At 36.8% G+C, this 16,273-nt stretch overlaps 1 protein-coding gene across 7 annotated transcripts in view; it reads left to right on the forward strand.

Moving 5' to 3' along the window:
• The window catches only part of PIEZO2 (piezo type mechanosensitive ion channel component 2), a 432,615-nt gene that overhangs the window by 361,989 nt on the left and 54,353 nt on the right, over positions 1–16,273 (forward strand). For all 7 annotated transcript variants that reach the window (XM_040353951.1, XM_040353956.1, XM_040353950.1 and 4 more), the window contains 4 exons: positions 4,779–4,887; positions 6,165–6,230; positions 10,493–10,659; positions 11,525–11,718. In XM_040353951.1, coding sequence (XP_040209885.1) covers positions 4,779–4,887; positions 6,165–6,230; positions 10,493–10,659; positions 11,525–11,718 — 536 coding nt within the window. The remainder of the gene's footprint in view (positions 1–4,778; positions 4,888–6,164; positions 6,231–10,492; positions 10,660–11,524; positions 11,719–16,273) is intronic.

The raw sequence follows: 16,273 nt of genomic DNA on the forward strand, positions 1-16,273 counted from the left end.
AAGTAAATTGAATTTAAAAGGATGTTCTGCTTTTATTGAATAAGTAAACATTCTTTTTGAGAGCCATGTATAGTTGCTGTGGAGGTTTCCAACCCACACTTACTTCTAGAATTTCAATCCAAAAACCTCTCTAATGTCCATAACTAAAGACATTGGGGTTTATTTATTAAAACTGGAGCGTGCAAAATCTGGTGCAACTCTTCATTGAAACCAAACAGCTTCCAGGTTTTATTGCCAAAGCTTAACATGAGCTGAAGTTAGAAGCTGATTAGCTACTTATACTGGTGCACACAGAATCTGGCGATTCAGTATCCAACTTCAGCTTGCGGAATTAACCACTTCAGCCTTCAAAGGATTTACCCCCTTAATGACCGGGCCATTGCTTGTGATATATGGCACTGCGTGGCTTTAACTGACAATTGTGCGGTCATGCAACGTTGTACCCAAACAAAATTGATGTCCTTTTTCCCATAAATAGAGTTTTCTTTTGGTGGTATTTGATCACCTCTGCGGTTTTAATTTTTTGTGCTATAAACAAAATAGACTGAAAATTTTGAAAACAAAACAATATTTTTTACTTTTTGCTATAATAAATATCCAAAAAATTAAAAAAAACATTTCTTCATCAGTTTAGACCAATATGTATCCTTCCACATATTTTTGGCAAAACAAATCGCAATAAGTGTTTATTGATTGGTTTGCGCATATTTATGGCCTTTTTGTTTTTTAACTAGTAATGGCAGGGATCAGCAATTTTTAGTGGGACTGCAACATTGCAGTGGACAGATTGGATACTTTTGGCACTTTTTGTGACCAGTGACATTTATGCAGCGATCAGAGAGCTATAAAAATGCACTGATTACTGTATAAACGACACTGTCAGGAAAGAGGTTAACACTAGGGGGTGATCAAGCAGTTGAATGTGTTCTCTGGGAGGTGTTTCTAACTGTGGGGGGAGTGAACTGACTGGGAGTACAGAGAGATCGCTGTTCCTAATCACTAGGAACAGACAATCACTCTGTACTCCCCTGACAGAACGGGATCTGTTTGTTTACATTGACAGATCCCCATTCTAGCTCTCTTTGGAGCAATCGCAGGGGTGGCTGGGGACATGGGCATCGGCTCCAACGCTGCGCCGCGTGCATGTCTTTGGCACCATGTGCATGTCCACTGTGTCTATTGCACAAAGCGATGTACAACTATGGCGATTTGCGCAATAGAGCCGACCTGCTGCAGTATGACTACGGTGGCTGGTTGGCAAGTGGTTAAGCTTTGACAATAAAACCTAGAAGCTGATTGGTTACTATGAACAGCTGCACCAGATTCTGAGTTCACCAGTTTTAGTAAATCTACCTCACTTTGAGTAAAATTGTCTGGACATTCCTATTAGACCTACATACACAGAAATTAATCATCATTAAAACTAAGATAGTAACTACATTTTTTAACTTCTAGGAAGCATTTTGTGAGATAAATATAAAGGCTGCCATTGATGATCTTTTTTGAAAATGTTATTTGCCAGGCCAGAATATTTTCTAAATCACTGGTCTGGAACAATTGATATACACCAGCTGGTCTGACATCATTCTGAATTAATGTTTCTGAAATGTTGTACCCTTCAGTAAAGATAGAGGACCAGCATGGGGGCAATGCAGTATTTTCAGAAAGAGGACAGCACTAACAACAAACTGACAGAGATTTCAACTCTTCCACACTGCAATAAACCAAATCTTTTTATGGGAAAAATTCCTGCAATATTATTCCCAATGTAGAAAGGCCATAGGCTCAGCAGAAGAGTTTGGCATCTAGCATTTTCAGAAGAGTATTGGGAATAGAAATAGATTTATTGTTCATTGCAGGTTCCCCTGTAGGCATTAGGAAAGGGAGATCTATTTAATAAAACATATGGCAATTTAAATTGTGGTTTGCAGCACCCCTATGTCACCAGAACGCACCTTCTCAATGCACATATGTATTTATAAAATGATATTAGTAAGCTGCATAAATAAAGATTAACGGTTAGTTATTCATTATTACTAAGTTTGTACTTTAAAATATAAAAAGCAGTTTTAAAAGAAGCAACTGTGTAACGTATAGCTATGTTACTTAGTTTCCTGCCATGATTTTTCTATTGCAGGTTATAGCTTGTGCAGGTTATAGTGCATTTTTTAGCGCACTTTTAGCGCATTTTTAGCGCACTTTTAGTGCATTTTTAGTGCATTTTTAGCTTGTTCTAAGTTTTTAAAAATCCTTAAAAACTCATGCACAAACTCATGCACAAATGCAAACATAGAGACAAAATATGTGACTGTACCACGTACACAGAAATTATTATATAGAAAAAAAGCTTTTGACAAGCAAGATGCTTTGGGCAGATCATGTCTAAGGAATACATGTAGGGTAAATAGGAAATGTTCATTATAGTATTAATAATGAAATACTTTTTGTAGGTGGTTACTTATTTATATTTATTTTTATAGTATTTTCAGTGCTTGCCAAGTTAATGTATCTTTTTAAACAGAATCTTTTTACACAACAAAAATTTGTATAAGGAAATTTGGATGGAAGCAGCTATTTAGCAACTTGGCGACTACATATTGGTATTTGGTTAGTAAACAGACGTAAAGTTTACATAACAAAGTGAATGTTCACTTATCTTACTAAATAAATTGAAGCTGCCTTTAACTATGAATATCCAAACAGCTACAGGGTATTGTCCTTGATTGGGTGAATATTTCTTTTATAAATCAGTCCAGAAAGTTCAGTTAGGGAATATATGTTTTGCATGGCAGATTCTTTATCTACACCCTGGATTAAAGTGTAACTAAACTCAAAAACAAAAATTAAGCATTTCCAACCTACTAGTCCTTAGGCCCCGTACACACGACCAGTTTCCTCGGCAGAATTCAGCTTCCGACCGAGTTTCTGGCTGAATTCTGCCGAGGAAACTGGTTGTGTGTACACTTTCGGCCGAGGAAGCCGACGAGGACCTCGGCGAGGAAATAGAGAACATGTTCTCTATTTCCTCGTTGTTCTATGGGAGGTTCTCGGCGGCTTCAGGGCTGAACTGGCCAAGGAACTCGATGTGTTTGGCACGTCGAGTTCCTCGGTCGTGTGTACGAGGCCTTAGATGTGATGGCTGCATTGGTTTTCATTTTTCAGGAACATTTTTAGCAATAAAATAAGTTTTGATCTTGCCATGGTGTCTTGTCTTTGTCTCTTCCTGTGAGATGAACTAAAAGGAAAATCAATGTTATATTTCTTGTGTAAACTACTTATCTGATCACCCTCATGTAATTATTCTCATTACCCCCATGTAACGGAGATGAACAAAGGAAAACATGTTTTAAGTTCAGCCTGGGTGGCAAACTTGACTCCCTGGGTAGCTACTCAGGGACAGGAAGTGTGTTGTTCTAAGGAATACCAGGTGAAAATAAAGGGGGGAAGCCTGAAAAAAATGTAGTCGGTACATCTAAGCAACTAGTAAGCTGAAATATAATACATGTTTGTTTTTAGGTTTAGGCTATTAACGACCTTAAGGTTTAACCTCCCTGGAGGTATTATTATGTCAGATTTTTGATGCTGAAAGCGGTACAATGTTTTGCATGGAAATTTGGCGTTTTATATTGTAGGCCTGTAATTCTTAGAAATAACTCACTTAAATCTGTCCAAACAAGAGTCTATTAGACATCCCGGGTATGATAAAGTTTGAAACACGAAATCATTAATTATTATATAATAAATAATTATAACAAATAATAATAAAAATGATTCAATAATGTAATCAAATCAAAAACACTGTCATTACTTTCAGTGTTTGATGATGAATTTCCCCACAAATCACTATCGCTCAATTCTGAAAGTGATTCTAATTTATTATCGCTGTTCTCTAGCTGGTCTAAAAGCACTTTTGACATAAAGGGACACTTTTTGGTTGCTATGGACAATCTCAAGTTTCCAGGCAGAAAGAACAGTAGTTATAATATAAAACTGCATGCAGGACACTGGACAAAGCACTAGGGACAAAGAGGATCTGTAATTATTTGATACAGTACTGTAATCTGTAAGATTACAGAGTACTGTATGTATACTGTGTTTTTCACTTTTTGAATTTGGTGCCGAACTCTGTCCCCGTGCGTCGCAGTGCTCGCAGGGAACGGAGCTCGGCACTGTGAAACGAGCGAGACACGGCGGCTCGCACACACAGCGGGGAGACATCACAGGATCCAGGGGACAAGGTAAGTAACCTGTACAAGTGTGGCTCGGGGTTACCGCTTTTGGTACTGAAAATTCACCTCGAGCCACACTCTGGATTAATGCTAGGGAGGTTAATTTGTCACTATTGGTTCAGTTCCCTAAACTACAGTGCAGATATTGTTGGTAGAGTTAATATTTTATTGGCAAGACTCCCAAATGGGTGGATTTGATAAAGGAGTAAATTATGTAAAAATGAATGTTCACTTGCATATGTTATGTGTGTTAACTTTGAGTGCCCATGTGGTAGAAAATAAATGGGATGCGTACACATAATTTAATAATTTAAGTGCTTGAGTTTCACTTAATTCTCTAAGCATCCACTTGCAAAGTAAAAATACTGAACTCCTTTAGTAAATCAACTCAATAGTATCAATATTTACAGAACAAAGCATTCTTCCTATATCTTGATTGATTATCCTACCCAGATATCGACTGACCAGTTTCCATATTAGAATATATATATAACTATCCGTTTCCTATGTAATATTGATATTTCATTAAAACAGTTGTGTTTGTTTTAGTTTATTTATCAAGCCTGGATTACAGATCCTAAAACAGCCCTGAGACAAAGGCGTATGGAAAGCAAAGAAGAAAAACAGAGGGAAATGAGACGCAAGGCAACCTCAGAAGGTACAGCTCACCATATCAAAACATCAATATATAATCAATAGGCTTTTTTAGATACATCAGAGTTACAAAGCAACAATGTTTTTATTAGAGATTGCACATATATACTAAAGTTTTAATTTAATATGCAAATAATCACACCCAGTCAAAAGGTTGTTTAGTTGAATGTAATGTGCTTATTAGGAGCATTTTCTGAATGCAGTGAGCCAGCACTAAAATAAGTAGTGTTGGCAACCCACTTATACTTCACTCTTACCAGTTGGCTGCTAGACAAGAATAGTCTTATAGGAAGGAAGGTCTCATGCTTCTCCATATCTTCAAGTGCCAGGTATTGTGGACAGCTATGGAGGAGGAAAGTGTGCTTGTGAGGTGAGTATAAAGCCCCTGTACACATGGGCTAAATGCCAGCCGACATCGACTTGTTCAATAAAAAACAGCCGATATTCGGCCAGTGTGTTCAGCTGGCTTCTGTCTGACAAGCATGCTGGAAAACCAGCAGCCAACCCACTCTCGATCAGTGCTCTCAGCCAATGACTGAGAGTGCTGACAAGAGTGTTCTGGCGGGGGAGCTGTCCCCCTGTCAGAACACAACAGCTCAGCGGTGGAGATCAATGTATTAACATTGCATCATTAGTACAGCAGCCGGAGAGGACAGTTTTTTTATTCAACCTGCTGGGTTGAACATAAAAAACTAATCAGAATAAAGAAAAGGGATGGTCAGCACTCAGGATGACATCCAAAATTTTTATTTTTTTTATTAAATGCATGTACACAGCTTTTAAACAGCCTACACATTTTGGACGTTAGACCTTAGTCATGTCGGAAGGTTGCAGCGCCTATACACCTGTTTTCCATAAAAAAAAGAATACAGTAGTGTGCAACAGGCTTAAAGGAGTTGTGTAGCCCTTTAGAGAGACAATGGGCAAGGTGATAGTGTCACTTTAAAGCACACGCACTTTGTAGCACTTCAGGGCAGTAAGTAGAATTTACAAATAAAGTTACCCCATTAAAATATATCATTACAAATTATACAATTATACATACAAATATTTTATTTTTAAATTAACACAGACTGAAAATATTATTTACCTATTATTTACCTAGCTCTCTTTTACTTGAGTATTACAATTTATAAGGAATATTAATAAAATATTATAGGATTTTATTAGTATAGTATAAAGTTACTATAAATAATGATGAAGTGTATTTATAAATTATACTTTCACTTTATAGAAAATAACTATATACAAAAAAAAACATTAATATGTGGTATCTTTCAGGTCACATTATTATAGAATGTGAAGATAAAGAAGAAGATCGTGGCAAAAAAAAGTCAGATGGTCCAGGTAGGTTGAAGAGGATAGTGTTTATATTACCAAGTTATGTATGGTGCTGACAGAATATGTTATGTGCAAATGTATAATGATTATATGATTTTATTTAGTTATTTAGTTATTTATAAGTTATTATTATTCCAATATTACCTATACAGTAAAACCTTGATTTGCGAGCATTATTCGTTCCAGAAACATGCTTGTAATACAAAGTACTTGTATATCAAAGCATTTTTTTTACAGGGTATAAAAGAGAAGAGAGAAACCACTAAGTGTAGCAATAAGTTGCTTAATGTTGTACCTTCATTAAATGTAACCATATTGCTACACTAAGAGGCTCCTCTCTTCTTTTTTATACTCAGTTGTAACATGACGCTACTCTTATATGAAGACATCGCTTGTATATCAAGGCAAAATGTATTAAACATTTTGCTTGTCTTGCAAAACGCTCTCAAACCAAGGTTTTACTGTGTATTACTATATAATAAAACATAACACATTTCTGCCTGCTGAACTCTTGCTGTTAATTCTTGTTCTAACCTCATTGATGCCTAAAGACATTCATACGGACCAAGACCAAAATGCCAGTGTAGTGTTGCAGATCAGAGGTATTTTACTGCTCATTTCCCCCTACTTCCCCCTCATTCAGAGAATGCTTTTCATCCTCTGCATGAATAAAAAGCATTCTCTGATTCTACAAGGTTGAGAGTGTGACGTCACTGTCCCTGTTCTTCATGTCTTCCAATCCGAAATACGCTCTGCAGTCATTCAAAGGATGCAAAACATTCTCTGAATGGCGCCTGTGTCGGGTCATCAACCTCCTTTATTCACAATGTATCAGGTTGGCCACTCAGCACAGGACCCAGAAGCAAAGTAGAGTAGGAGTGTCTGCTTTAGTGATTTCCAGCTTCCAGGGGCATAGGCCAAGTATGGTATATACATAGTCACATTAACCCAAGCTGGCCCAATGTAACTGTAAAAATATACCATGCCTGGAATTCTTATTTAGGAAACTAATGAAAAGATAATAAGAGTTAATAATGTGACATCTTCTTAGTGCCCATCTGAACACTCCAAACATGTACATGATCTATGGTTTAGCCCCTGTTCATATTGCCTTTCTGTTACATCATACAGCCTCCAAGCAAAGATTTACCGTAATAAAGACTACCTCCAAAGTCACTTAAATATATCTAAGATTTATAGTGCCCCAAAGGTAAAGACCTTTACAGTAGTTATTAACTAATATAATGTGACTTTTTTTTCTGCTACTATCTATTAATCATAAGCAGTACTTGCTGTTCATTGCTATATATAGTTATGTTTAAGGGCTACTATATTTTAAGGGCTACTATATTTTACACATAGGCATTTGTGCATCTTAATGTTAAAAGTTTGGCAGAAATCCTAGGTAGCCTTCCAAGAGTTTGGTTAGTACAAAGGTCATTACCCTAAAACTTATAGGAAAAATACTTAAAGTCAGTGTGTTTAGTAATACCACAAAAGCCACATGTTAGAACGTAACAGTCGGTTACTGGATAAACAATCACACACAAAGAAAGCTTTAAGGATTTGAATTAAAGTCAGTTTAAGACAATTTTAAAGAAAATTATGTGTTAAATGTGGTTCTGCATTGACTGCTTTAGGCCATTAGATAAACTAAGTTAATATATCTTCATGAAAGCTGTGTAAAGGGTCCTTTCTAATTTCCAAAAAATAGTGAACCTACTTTTTAGACTCCTTAGGGTAAAAAATGCTGATTAGCTTTCCCAAATTCTAATCCTAATTAACAAACTCTTATCTGGGTCTTTTTTCTTATGTGGATTAAATAAGTCCATTTAGATTTAATGATGTTCATTGATAACACACATATTTGATAATAATAAAATACCAGATATCAGCTGTTATGCTTGTTAACCGGTTAAGACCCGGACCATTATGCAGGTTAAGGACCTTGCCCCTTTTTGTGAGAGCTTTCTTTTGGTGGTATTTGATCACCTCTGCGGTTTTTATTTTTTGCGCTATAAACAAAAATAGAGTGACAATTTTGAGAGAAATTCAAGATTTTTTTATTTTTTCTATAATAAATATCCCCAAAAAAGATATAAAAAAAATGTTTTCCTCAGTTTAGGCTGATACGTATTCTTCTACCTATTTTTGGTAAAAAAAAATCGCAATAAGCGTTTATCGATTGGTTTGCGCAAAATTTATAACGTTTACAAAATAGGTGATAGATTTATGGCATTTTTATTAATAATTTAGTTTTTACTACTAATGTAGGCGATCAGCGTTTTTTTTCGTGACTGTGACATTATGGCGGACACATCGGACACTTTTGACAAATTTTTGTCAAAAAATTACCATTGTCATTTTCACAGCAAAAAGTGCTATAAAAATGCACTGATAACTGTGAAAATGACAATGGCAGTAAAGGGGTTAACCACTAGGGGGTGCTGTAGGGGTTAAGTGTGACCTCATGTGTGTTTCTTACTGTAGGGAGGCGGGGCTGGACGTGTGACATCAGTGATTGTCATTCCCTATATCAGGGAACAGAGGATTACTGCCACTGCCACAGAGAAGAACGGGGAAGGTGTGTTTACACCTCTCCCCGTTCTTCAGCTCCTGTGACCCGATCGCGGGACACCAGCGGTCACGGAGCTTCGGGCTGTGTTCGCGACCCACGGCTGGGCTCCTAAAGAGGACATATATATATGTCCATGTGCCCAGCCGCACCATTCTGTCGACGTATATAGTCGTGCGGCGGTCCTTAAGTGGTTAAACTATCAGAATGAGTTGAAAACTTTACAGCCTATAGAAGCCAATGTAAACAGCCAAATCCACAGTCAAGGTACATATATGGGAACTACCATGTTTCCCTGAAAATACGATTGGGTCTTATATAAATGTTGTCCAAAAAAACACACTATGGCTTATTTTTAGGAGATGTCTTATTTTGTATGGTATGTACAATAATCTACATTTATTCTAATACAGTCATGTCATCTTAATCAAAAATCAATAATAATAACAATAATATCCTGATCCTTTAAAGCATGATAGACAGCACAGTGCTTGTGCTGTGTCATTTACCCCTCTCTTATGAAATTCTGTAATTCTAAAACCTTGGTTAAAGTCCTTTAAAATTATGTAATCCGCTCTGTAAAAAAATTATATAATGTACAGTGTGTCTCCTTGTGTAACTTTATTGTGGAAAATACCTTATTTCCAGCGCCGCTGGCCGCTCACGTGACCCGCCGGAGATCTTTTTCCCTGCTCCGAATATTGCAGTGGTATGGGCCGAGAATCCTGCTGATGTCAGCCCCGCTCTGAGCACTTCAGAGGGAGGGGTCACTGACGACAGCCAGGAGGAGAGGAGAAGATCTCCGATGGGTCACGTGTGCACACAGCATTGCTGTAAATAAGGTATTTTCCACAATAAAGTTTCAAAAGGAGACACACTGCACACTATATAATATTTTTACAAAACGGATTACATGTTTTACAATCACTTTAACTAGGGCTTATTTCGGGGTAGGGCTTGTATTACAGCCATCCCCAAAAATCACGCTAGGTCTTATTTTTGGGGTAAGGTTTATTATCAGGTAAACAGGGTATATTGCAATTCTGTTCAGATATCCTTGTTATTCACAAACCCCTACCACATAGGATAACCTGTGACCTATTTACTAGTAAAGTTGTTTCAGTTTTCTATGTCACTTGGACACAATGGACAATGAATTGGGGTGTCCACTGAACAGAGGGTTGAAACAGGAAGCAGCAAAGCTAAACTTGAAATGGTGAAACTGGCTATGTAGTATGTCAGAAGTAAATCACTTGACTAAGGAGGTGAAAGAGCTACAGTAATTATATATTTGCAGTACCTAAAGACATGATACATGAGTGAAAAATTACAACCTGACATATAACTAGGCGGTGTGTCATATATCTCCTTCTTCTGATATATGAACATTACTGAAAATAGTTATTTCATTTACTGAACTACTGTAAACTTTCAAGACCCCAGTGAACAGAGAAGTTGATGCAGGTCTCTGCTGACATACTAGCATGAAAGAAAGGAAGATAAGAGTTTAAAAGAAGGTAAATTAAAGGTGAAAATTCTTTTGGTGTAATTATACTTCACAGACTGTAATTATAACGTAACTTTGGCTTTTAAGATGTGTGCAAAGTCGGGCTTTTGTGATTTCAACATTCTTAACGTATTTTTTAGGTATTATTCTTAATCTTTAAAAATCATACTTTATCTTGACTTACAGATAACATCATTAAAAGGGTATTCAACATTTTGAAGTTTACGTGGGTCCTTTTCCTTGCCTCACTTGATAGCTTTACTGCCTGGCTCAATTCCATTTCACGAGGGCACATTGATATCTCAACAGTACTAAGGATAGAGCGCTGTATGCTGACAAGGGAGATTAAAAAGGTAATCGGCAATCAATTACTAAATTAGTAGAGGCTCTTCACTTAGTAACACAAGGGCAAATTCACACAATAACGGAGAGCTGACAAGTGCTTAACCGATCCTAACTGCACAATTCAGTGAATCACACACACCCTTTTTTTTTTTGGGCAATTTTTTTTTGTAGTCTACAACAGTACACTACATTCATGTTGCTGCACAGCAGTGTGATGCATTCCACTGCTGTACAGCTTCATGCGATTGTGCCTTTTATCGCAGCATGTTTTAAGCGCAGCTCCAGGCTGCGTTGCAGTGTGACAGGCAGGTGTGTCCTAGCGGTAACAGCCGTTTTACAATGCAGCGTGTGAATTTGCCTTGAATGTTCACTTTTGCCAAGTACTAGTCTCACAAGTATTTTGATTCATTAGGGATGATTTACTAGAGAAACAAATGTTCAGATAGCAAAAAAATATATACAGTATACGCTGGTCCATTAAAAAGTAAGTTGACTTGTAGTAGTAGTTTGTTTGCTTTGAATACTCATTTACATTAAAAGGAAAAATATATATTTTTGATTGAATTGAACAGAGCTTCAGGTTATTTGGTAAGTGCATTGAACATTGTTTTGTTAAGTCAAAACTCTTTACTCTTTTGGCACATCAACCCTAATTAATTTCCATACTGGTGAGCAGACTATTACATCAACAAAAGTAAAAAAAAAATGTATATATAATATATATATATATATATATATATATATATATATATATATATATATATATATATATAGCATATACTGTATGTGTGTGTATCATACACAACGGTTATTTTATTTGCGAAAACTGTCTTTTACCAATTCATTGTGATAAATAAATACATTACTTTTTAGGGTAATGTTCCTACTCGAGAAAGCATTCACATGTATTATCAAAACCACATCATGATGGCGCTTTCAAAGGAGTCAGGACTAGACAGAGATGATGATGAGCCTGATCCAAAATCATCTCATGCAAACAATGGCAAAATCTCCAGTAAAAGAATGGATAGTGCAGATTCTGCTGCTTCGCATGACAGCTTGTCCAGGTAATTTTCTAATGAAAAATAAAGTCTACAGTACAGTCTTTAATTTCATAACTATAGGGATTACTATAGAACAATGTGTAATTTAAACAAATGTACATACGGCACATCAAAAAGACAACTTTATGTCTATAGGCAGGCACATGAATCCTGTTCAGACTGTCCTACCTCTTTTTTGCACATAAAGTATTGTGTAATTTAAAAGGATAGGTCAAGAAGTAAAGCTGGAAGCAAATTACATTTTGGCTATACAATCTATGACCGAGCAGACTTAATTGCAGAGAGCCCCATAATTATTTACAGCCTTTTCACCATTACGTACTGAATTCATTTTTTGGGTTTACACAAACATCTAAAGGTAACCGGAGAAAGTAAAAGACTGAGAATGAGAATACACATAGAAAACCCCATGCTTTAGTGCTGACTAATCTTATCTTGGTGCTGAAGAGTCTCAAGCCCTGTACACACGGCCCAGAATCTCGTCAGGAAAAAACTTTGTTTTTCCTGATGAGATTCTTGACAAAATTCTCTTGCCGGCCCAGTGTACACACACTTCATTCAAAAGAACCATTGTTCTTTTGAATGTCACGAACGCAGTGAAGTCATCGACTATGATTAGCATGCACTCGTCACATTCTATGCCGTCTCCGCCATCTTGCTACACCCTACCTATGCTTTGGAAGCTACCGCGCATGCGTCAAAGTCATTTCGAGCATGCGCTGGTTTCCACGGCGACAGGTAAGTATACAGATGCTCGGGTTTCTCAGCAGAGAATCACAACAAGAAAATAGAGAGCAAGTTCTCTATTTTTCTCGTCTAGATTCTGGGCACACGCACGGTTTACTCGGCAAGAAAGCTCTGCCAGCAGTTTTCTTTCTGGTTCTTGCCGAGAAAACCGAGCGTGTGTACAAGACTTCACCCATGAGAAATGTATTGCAAATGCAGCCCTATGCTTAGCCTTGAATAATTATGCAGCTGCAATGAGATATACGATTTTATATCAAATGTATTAGTAAGTAATGAATCTTCAAGTAAGTAATGAAACCCAAGCAGTCATAGATAGAAAACACCCAATGTGAAGGAAGTAAAGCATGTACAACTGAACAAAGCATTTACAGAGTTCTGAAACATTGGTTAGTCATATTAAGAGACATGGTTAAAAGATGTCATAACATCTTTTCCACATCTTTTCAATTAATGACACATCTTAACTGTATCTAAAGTAGATTATTTGAACTGTAAATAAAATCCTATGTTCAGAGAGTAGGGAAAGAGATTGACAACAGGGTTGACAGAAAATGTCATTTTGGAGAGGACTGTTTAGCTGTCAGACACTTACTGGATTACAGAGATTAAGAACAAAGAGCAAGAAAAATTATAAATTCCTTTGATGTGTTTGAAATGTGACTGAGAGGGGGAAAACAAAACAGAAAAAGTATCATTAAGGTTTATATTGATCAGCATTGTTCTTCTGTGTTTGAAGTGCATCTGGAATGCATGTCAAATGCAGGTCAGCAAAACCTATTGTCTTTAATTGAGCAGTACACATGGCAGTTCAGCGGCTACGGTGTGCATTGCGCTGCATTTCTGTTCTATTAAAGTGCATTCGAACTGCAGACAAAGCAGGTCAAGTACAGCCTTTTCATGTCAAATGTATTCTCCCTTCACATACACTACAGCATTTCACTAGAATGCTTATAAACACAAACGCTTACAGTGGTGTGAAATGGCAGTACATGAGAAAATGAAATAGTGTAGGATCTATGGCATCAAAGCTTGAAATGGTTGCGCACCACTTACAAGTATTTGGAAAACACTGTTTAACAGGCCCTTTTTGCATTTAAAGCTATAGTCTTCTACAATTAATAATATAAAGTGTGTCTGTGGAAAATTTAATTTTATCTTGCTTTTGACAATTATTTATAAAGGACAGTTCCAAGGACACAATTTTCCAGGCACATTTTCTGTGCTTTGACATCAGCGGCTTCTGAATTTATAGGTGGGGGTTACAAAATGCTGACAGAGTTCCAAGGGCTGTTGTGAAAGATGTAAAAAATTAGTACACAAATTGTGCACAATACACATATCAAGAAATGTATCCTATTCTATCATTTATATCTAGGCATATTCTGAAAAGTTTGATCAGCTGTAGTCTAAACTGGAAGTCCCATTGATATAATTGGGAATCCAATTATGTAAATTGTGCAGAATGGTTTAATAAGCTCACAGTAGCTCCTCCTGGTAAGATGATGGGGTAAAAACCAACCTGGGAGCTGGCAGAAGATATAATGCATAAACACCATTTGGAGCAGTCTTTGGTGTCTTTCTTTCAGATGTTTTTTGGGAATCCAAACATGAAAATTCAAATTTTAGCTTGGGACATCTGAATTCATAACATTCATTCAGATTCTAAAGTCATCCAAATTTCAGGATCAACTCTAGTTTTTAAATGATGTAATACAATTCATATGTACTAGTATGATATAGTAAAAGATATATGGGCAATAGTGGTACTAAAAAGTACTAGAAAGTTCAAGAATATCTCTACTGTGTACTTTATGTAAGTACATTAGTTTTTACTTGACAAATTCAGTTATAGAAGCAAAATACATCTCAGACATTGTCAAGAGTGCTCATTATGTGTAAGAAATAGCAGCTGCCATACAATTCAGAACTGTTTGGAATAGAATCAGACAGTTATTGCCTCCTTTCAACTAGGTCCAATATTTTACGCTAGCAGGGTTTTAGGGAAATTCAGTGTATTTTAAATATCACAAAGCTAAAAGACTGTAATATTTCAGGAACCCTTGGCATTTTTAAAATGTTACTTATGTATACATTTCATTTATGCCTTTTTCAGTATAATATAGAGTCGCAAGAAACTGAAACCAATCAAAAAGAAGAGACTTATTTAAAATTAGGCTCTAAATAATTGTGAATAACTATTTAACATGTTTAACATTCCTCGTAATTGGAGAGCCTGGACAGAGCTTTTAAGCCCTTTATAGTTCAAAGACTCAGTTCCCTATTCTGAGAAATTCAATCTATAATTCCTTATAAGACCACTACACCAAATGTATTTCATATTTTCTAGATCCAGAATTTCTAGACCACATATGCATACGGCATCATTTTTTTAATGCCGAATTAAATGTTGTAAAGAGAACAAATTAACCATACTCTAAAATAACAAGCAAAATGTTGAAAAAACTGAATTCTTGTTAATACTTTATCATAAATATTATACACAAGGGACATTGCATACCATGTTGCCTTTAGTTTGCCCAGCAAAAGTTGAAATGTTTCTTAAATTATGATAAATCTATGCCATATACTAAGCTACAGCAATATTTATTTGTAGGGTTCTTCTTTATTTTTGTGATCTTGATATTTGTCAATTTAGCAGTAACGAATATACTAGGTAAAAAAATAAAAATAAAACATTGAAAAAAACCTGAGTAAAGGAAAATATTGTTGATGACCAGATTTCAGATTTTTTAATTGAGAAACGTAACTTCCACATGACAATTAAGTTATTTAGAAATTACTGTTTGTAACAGATAAGACTGATGATCTACATTGTGTTTTTTTGGAAATAAATATTTTACAAAAAGTTAAAGAGCAGGGCCCTCTGATTCCTCCTGTATTGAATTGTATTATAACTGAACTGTCTGCACTAATGTTGTAAAGCGTTGTGCAAACTGGTATCGCTATATAAATCCTGTAAGAATAATAAAAATCTAAAAAAAAACATAATCAGCATAAGAATGCTAAACATTTTCCCTACACTTCCTTTGATCAACTCAAAAATGCAGGCTCTGTAATTTTTTGGATTAGGACTGACTGTTTTTATTTGCCAAACCTTTGGTCTGTTAAACCCTTAGGCCCCGTACACACGATCAGTCCATTTTGACTGACCGTGTGTACGCGGCCTTTGGCCCCGTACACACGACCAGTTTCCTCGGCAGAATTCAGCTTCCGACCGAGTTTCTGGCTGAATTCTGCCGAGAAACCCGGCCGTGTGTACACTTTCGGCCGAGGAAGCCGACGAGGACCTCGGCGAGGAAATAGAGAACATGTTCTCTATTTCCTCGTTGTTCTATGGGAGCTCTCGGCCCGCCGAGGTCCTCGGCGGCTTCAGGGCTGAACTGGCCGAGGAACTCGACGTGCCAAACACATCGAGTTCCTCGGCCGTGTGTACGGGGCCTTAGTGTTTTTAGCTTCAAGCCCGACTCCGGGCAAATGAAAACATATCCCTAACAGTGGGGTTTCACCTGCAATGCAAGGATTAATTGCTCATTCATGTGCAGGGAAACCTGATCCTCTGTTAGCTTGGAGAAGGGAGGAGGAGGGGTAGGAGGCGGGAGCATGGGAGTGCCTTGCTATCCTAGGCTTTGTGAATGTGTGCTTCTATTGATGCAAGACAAAGGAGCCACCCTTAAACAAACAACCTGTGGCAGTGGTCATTGCACTAGCTTACGCTGGAACATAGATAGGGATTAAAGATGACAAGCATCAGTGGAGACACCTTTTTTCCCATATTAACTTGGATGGTTTT

The sequence above is a fragment of the Rana temporaria genome, chromosome 5 (assembly GCF_905171775.1).
Source record: "Rana temporaria chromosome 5, aRanTem1.1, whole genome shotgun sequence".
NCBI lineage: Eukaryota > Metazoa > Chordata > Amphibia > Anura > Ranidae > Rana > Rana temporaria.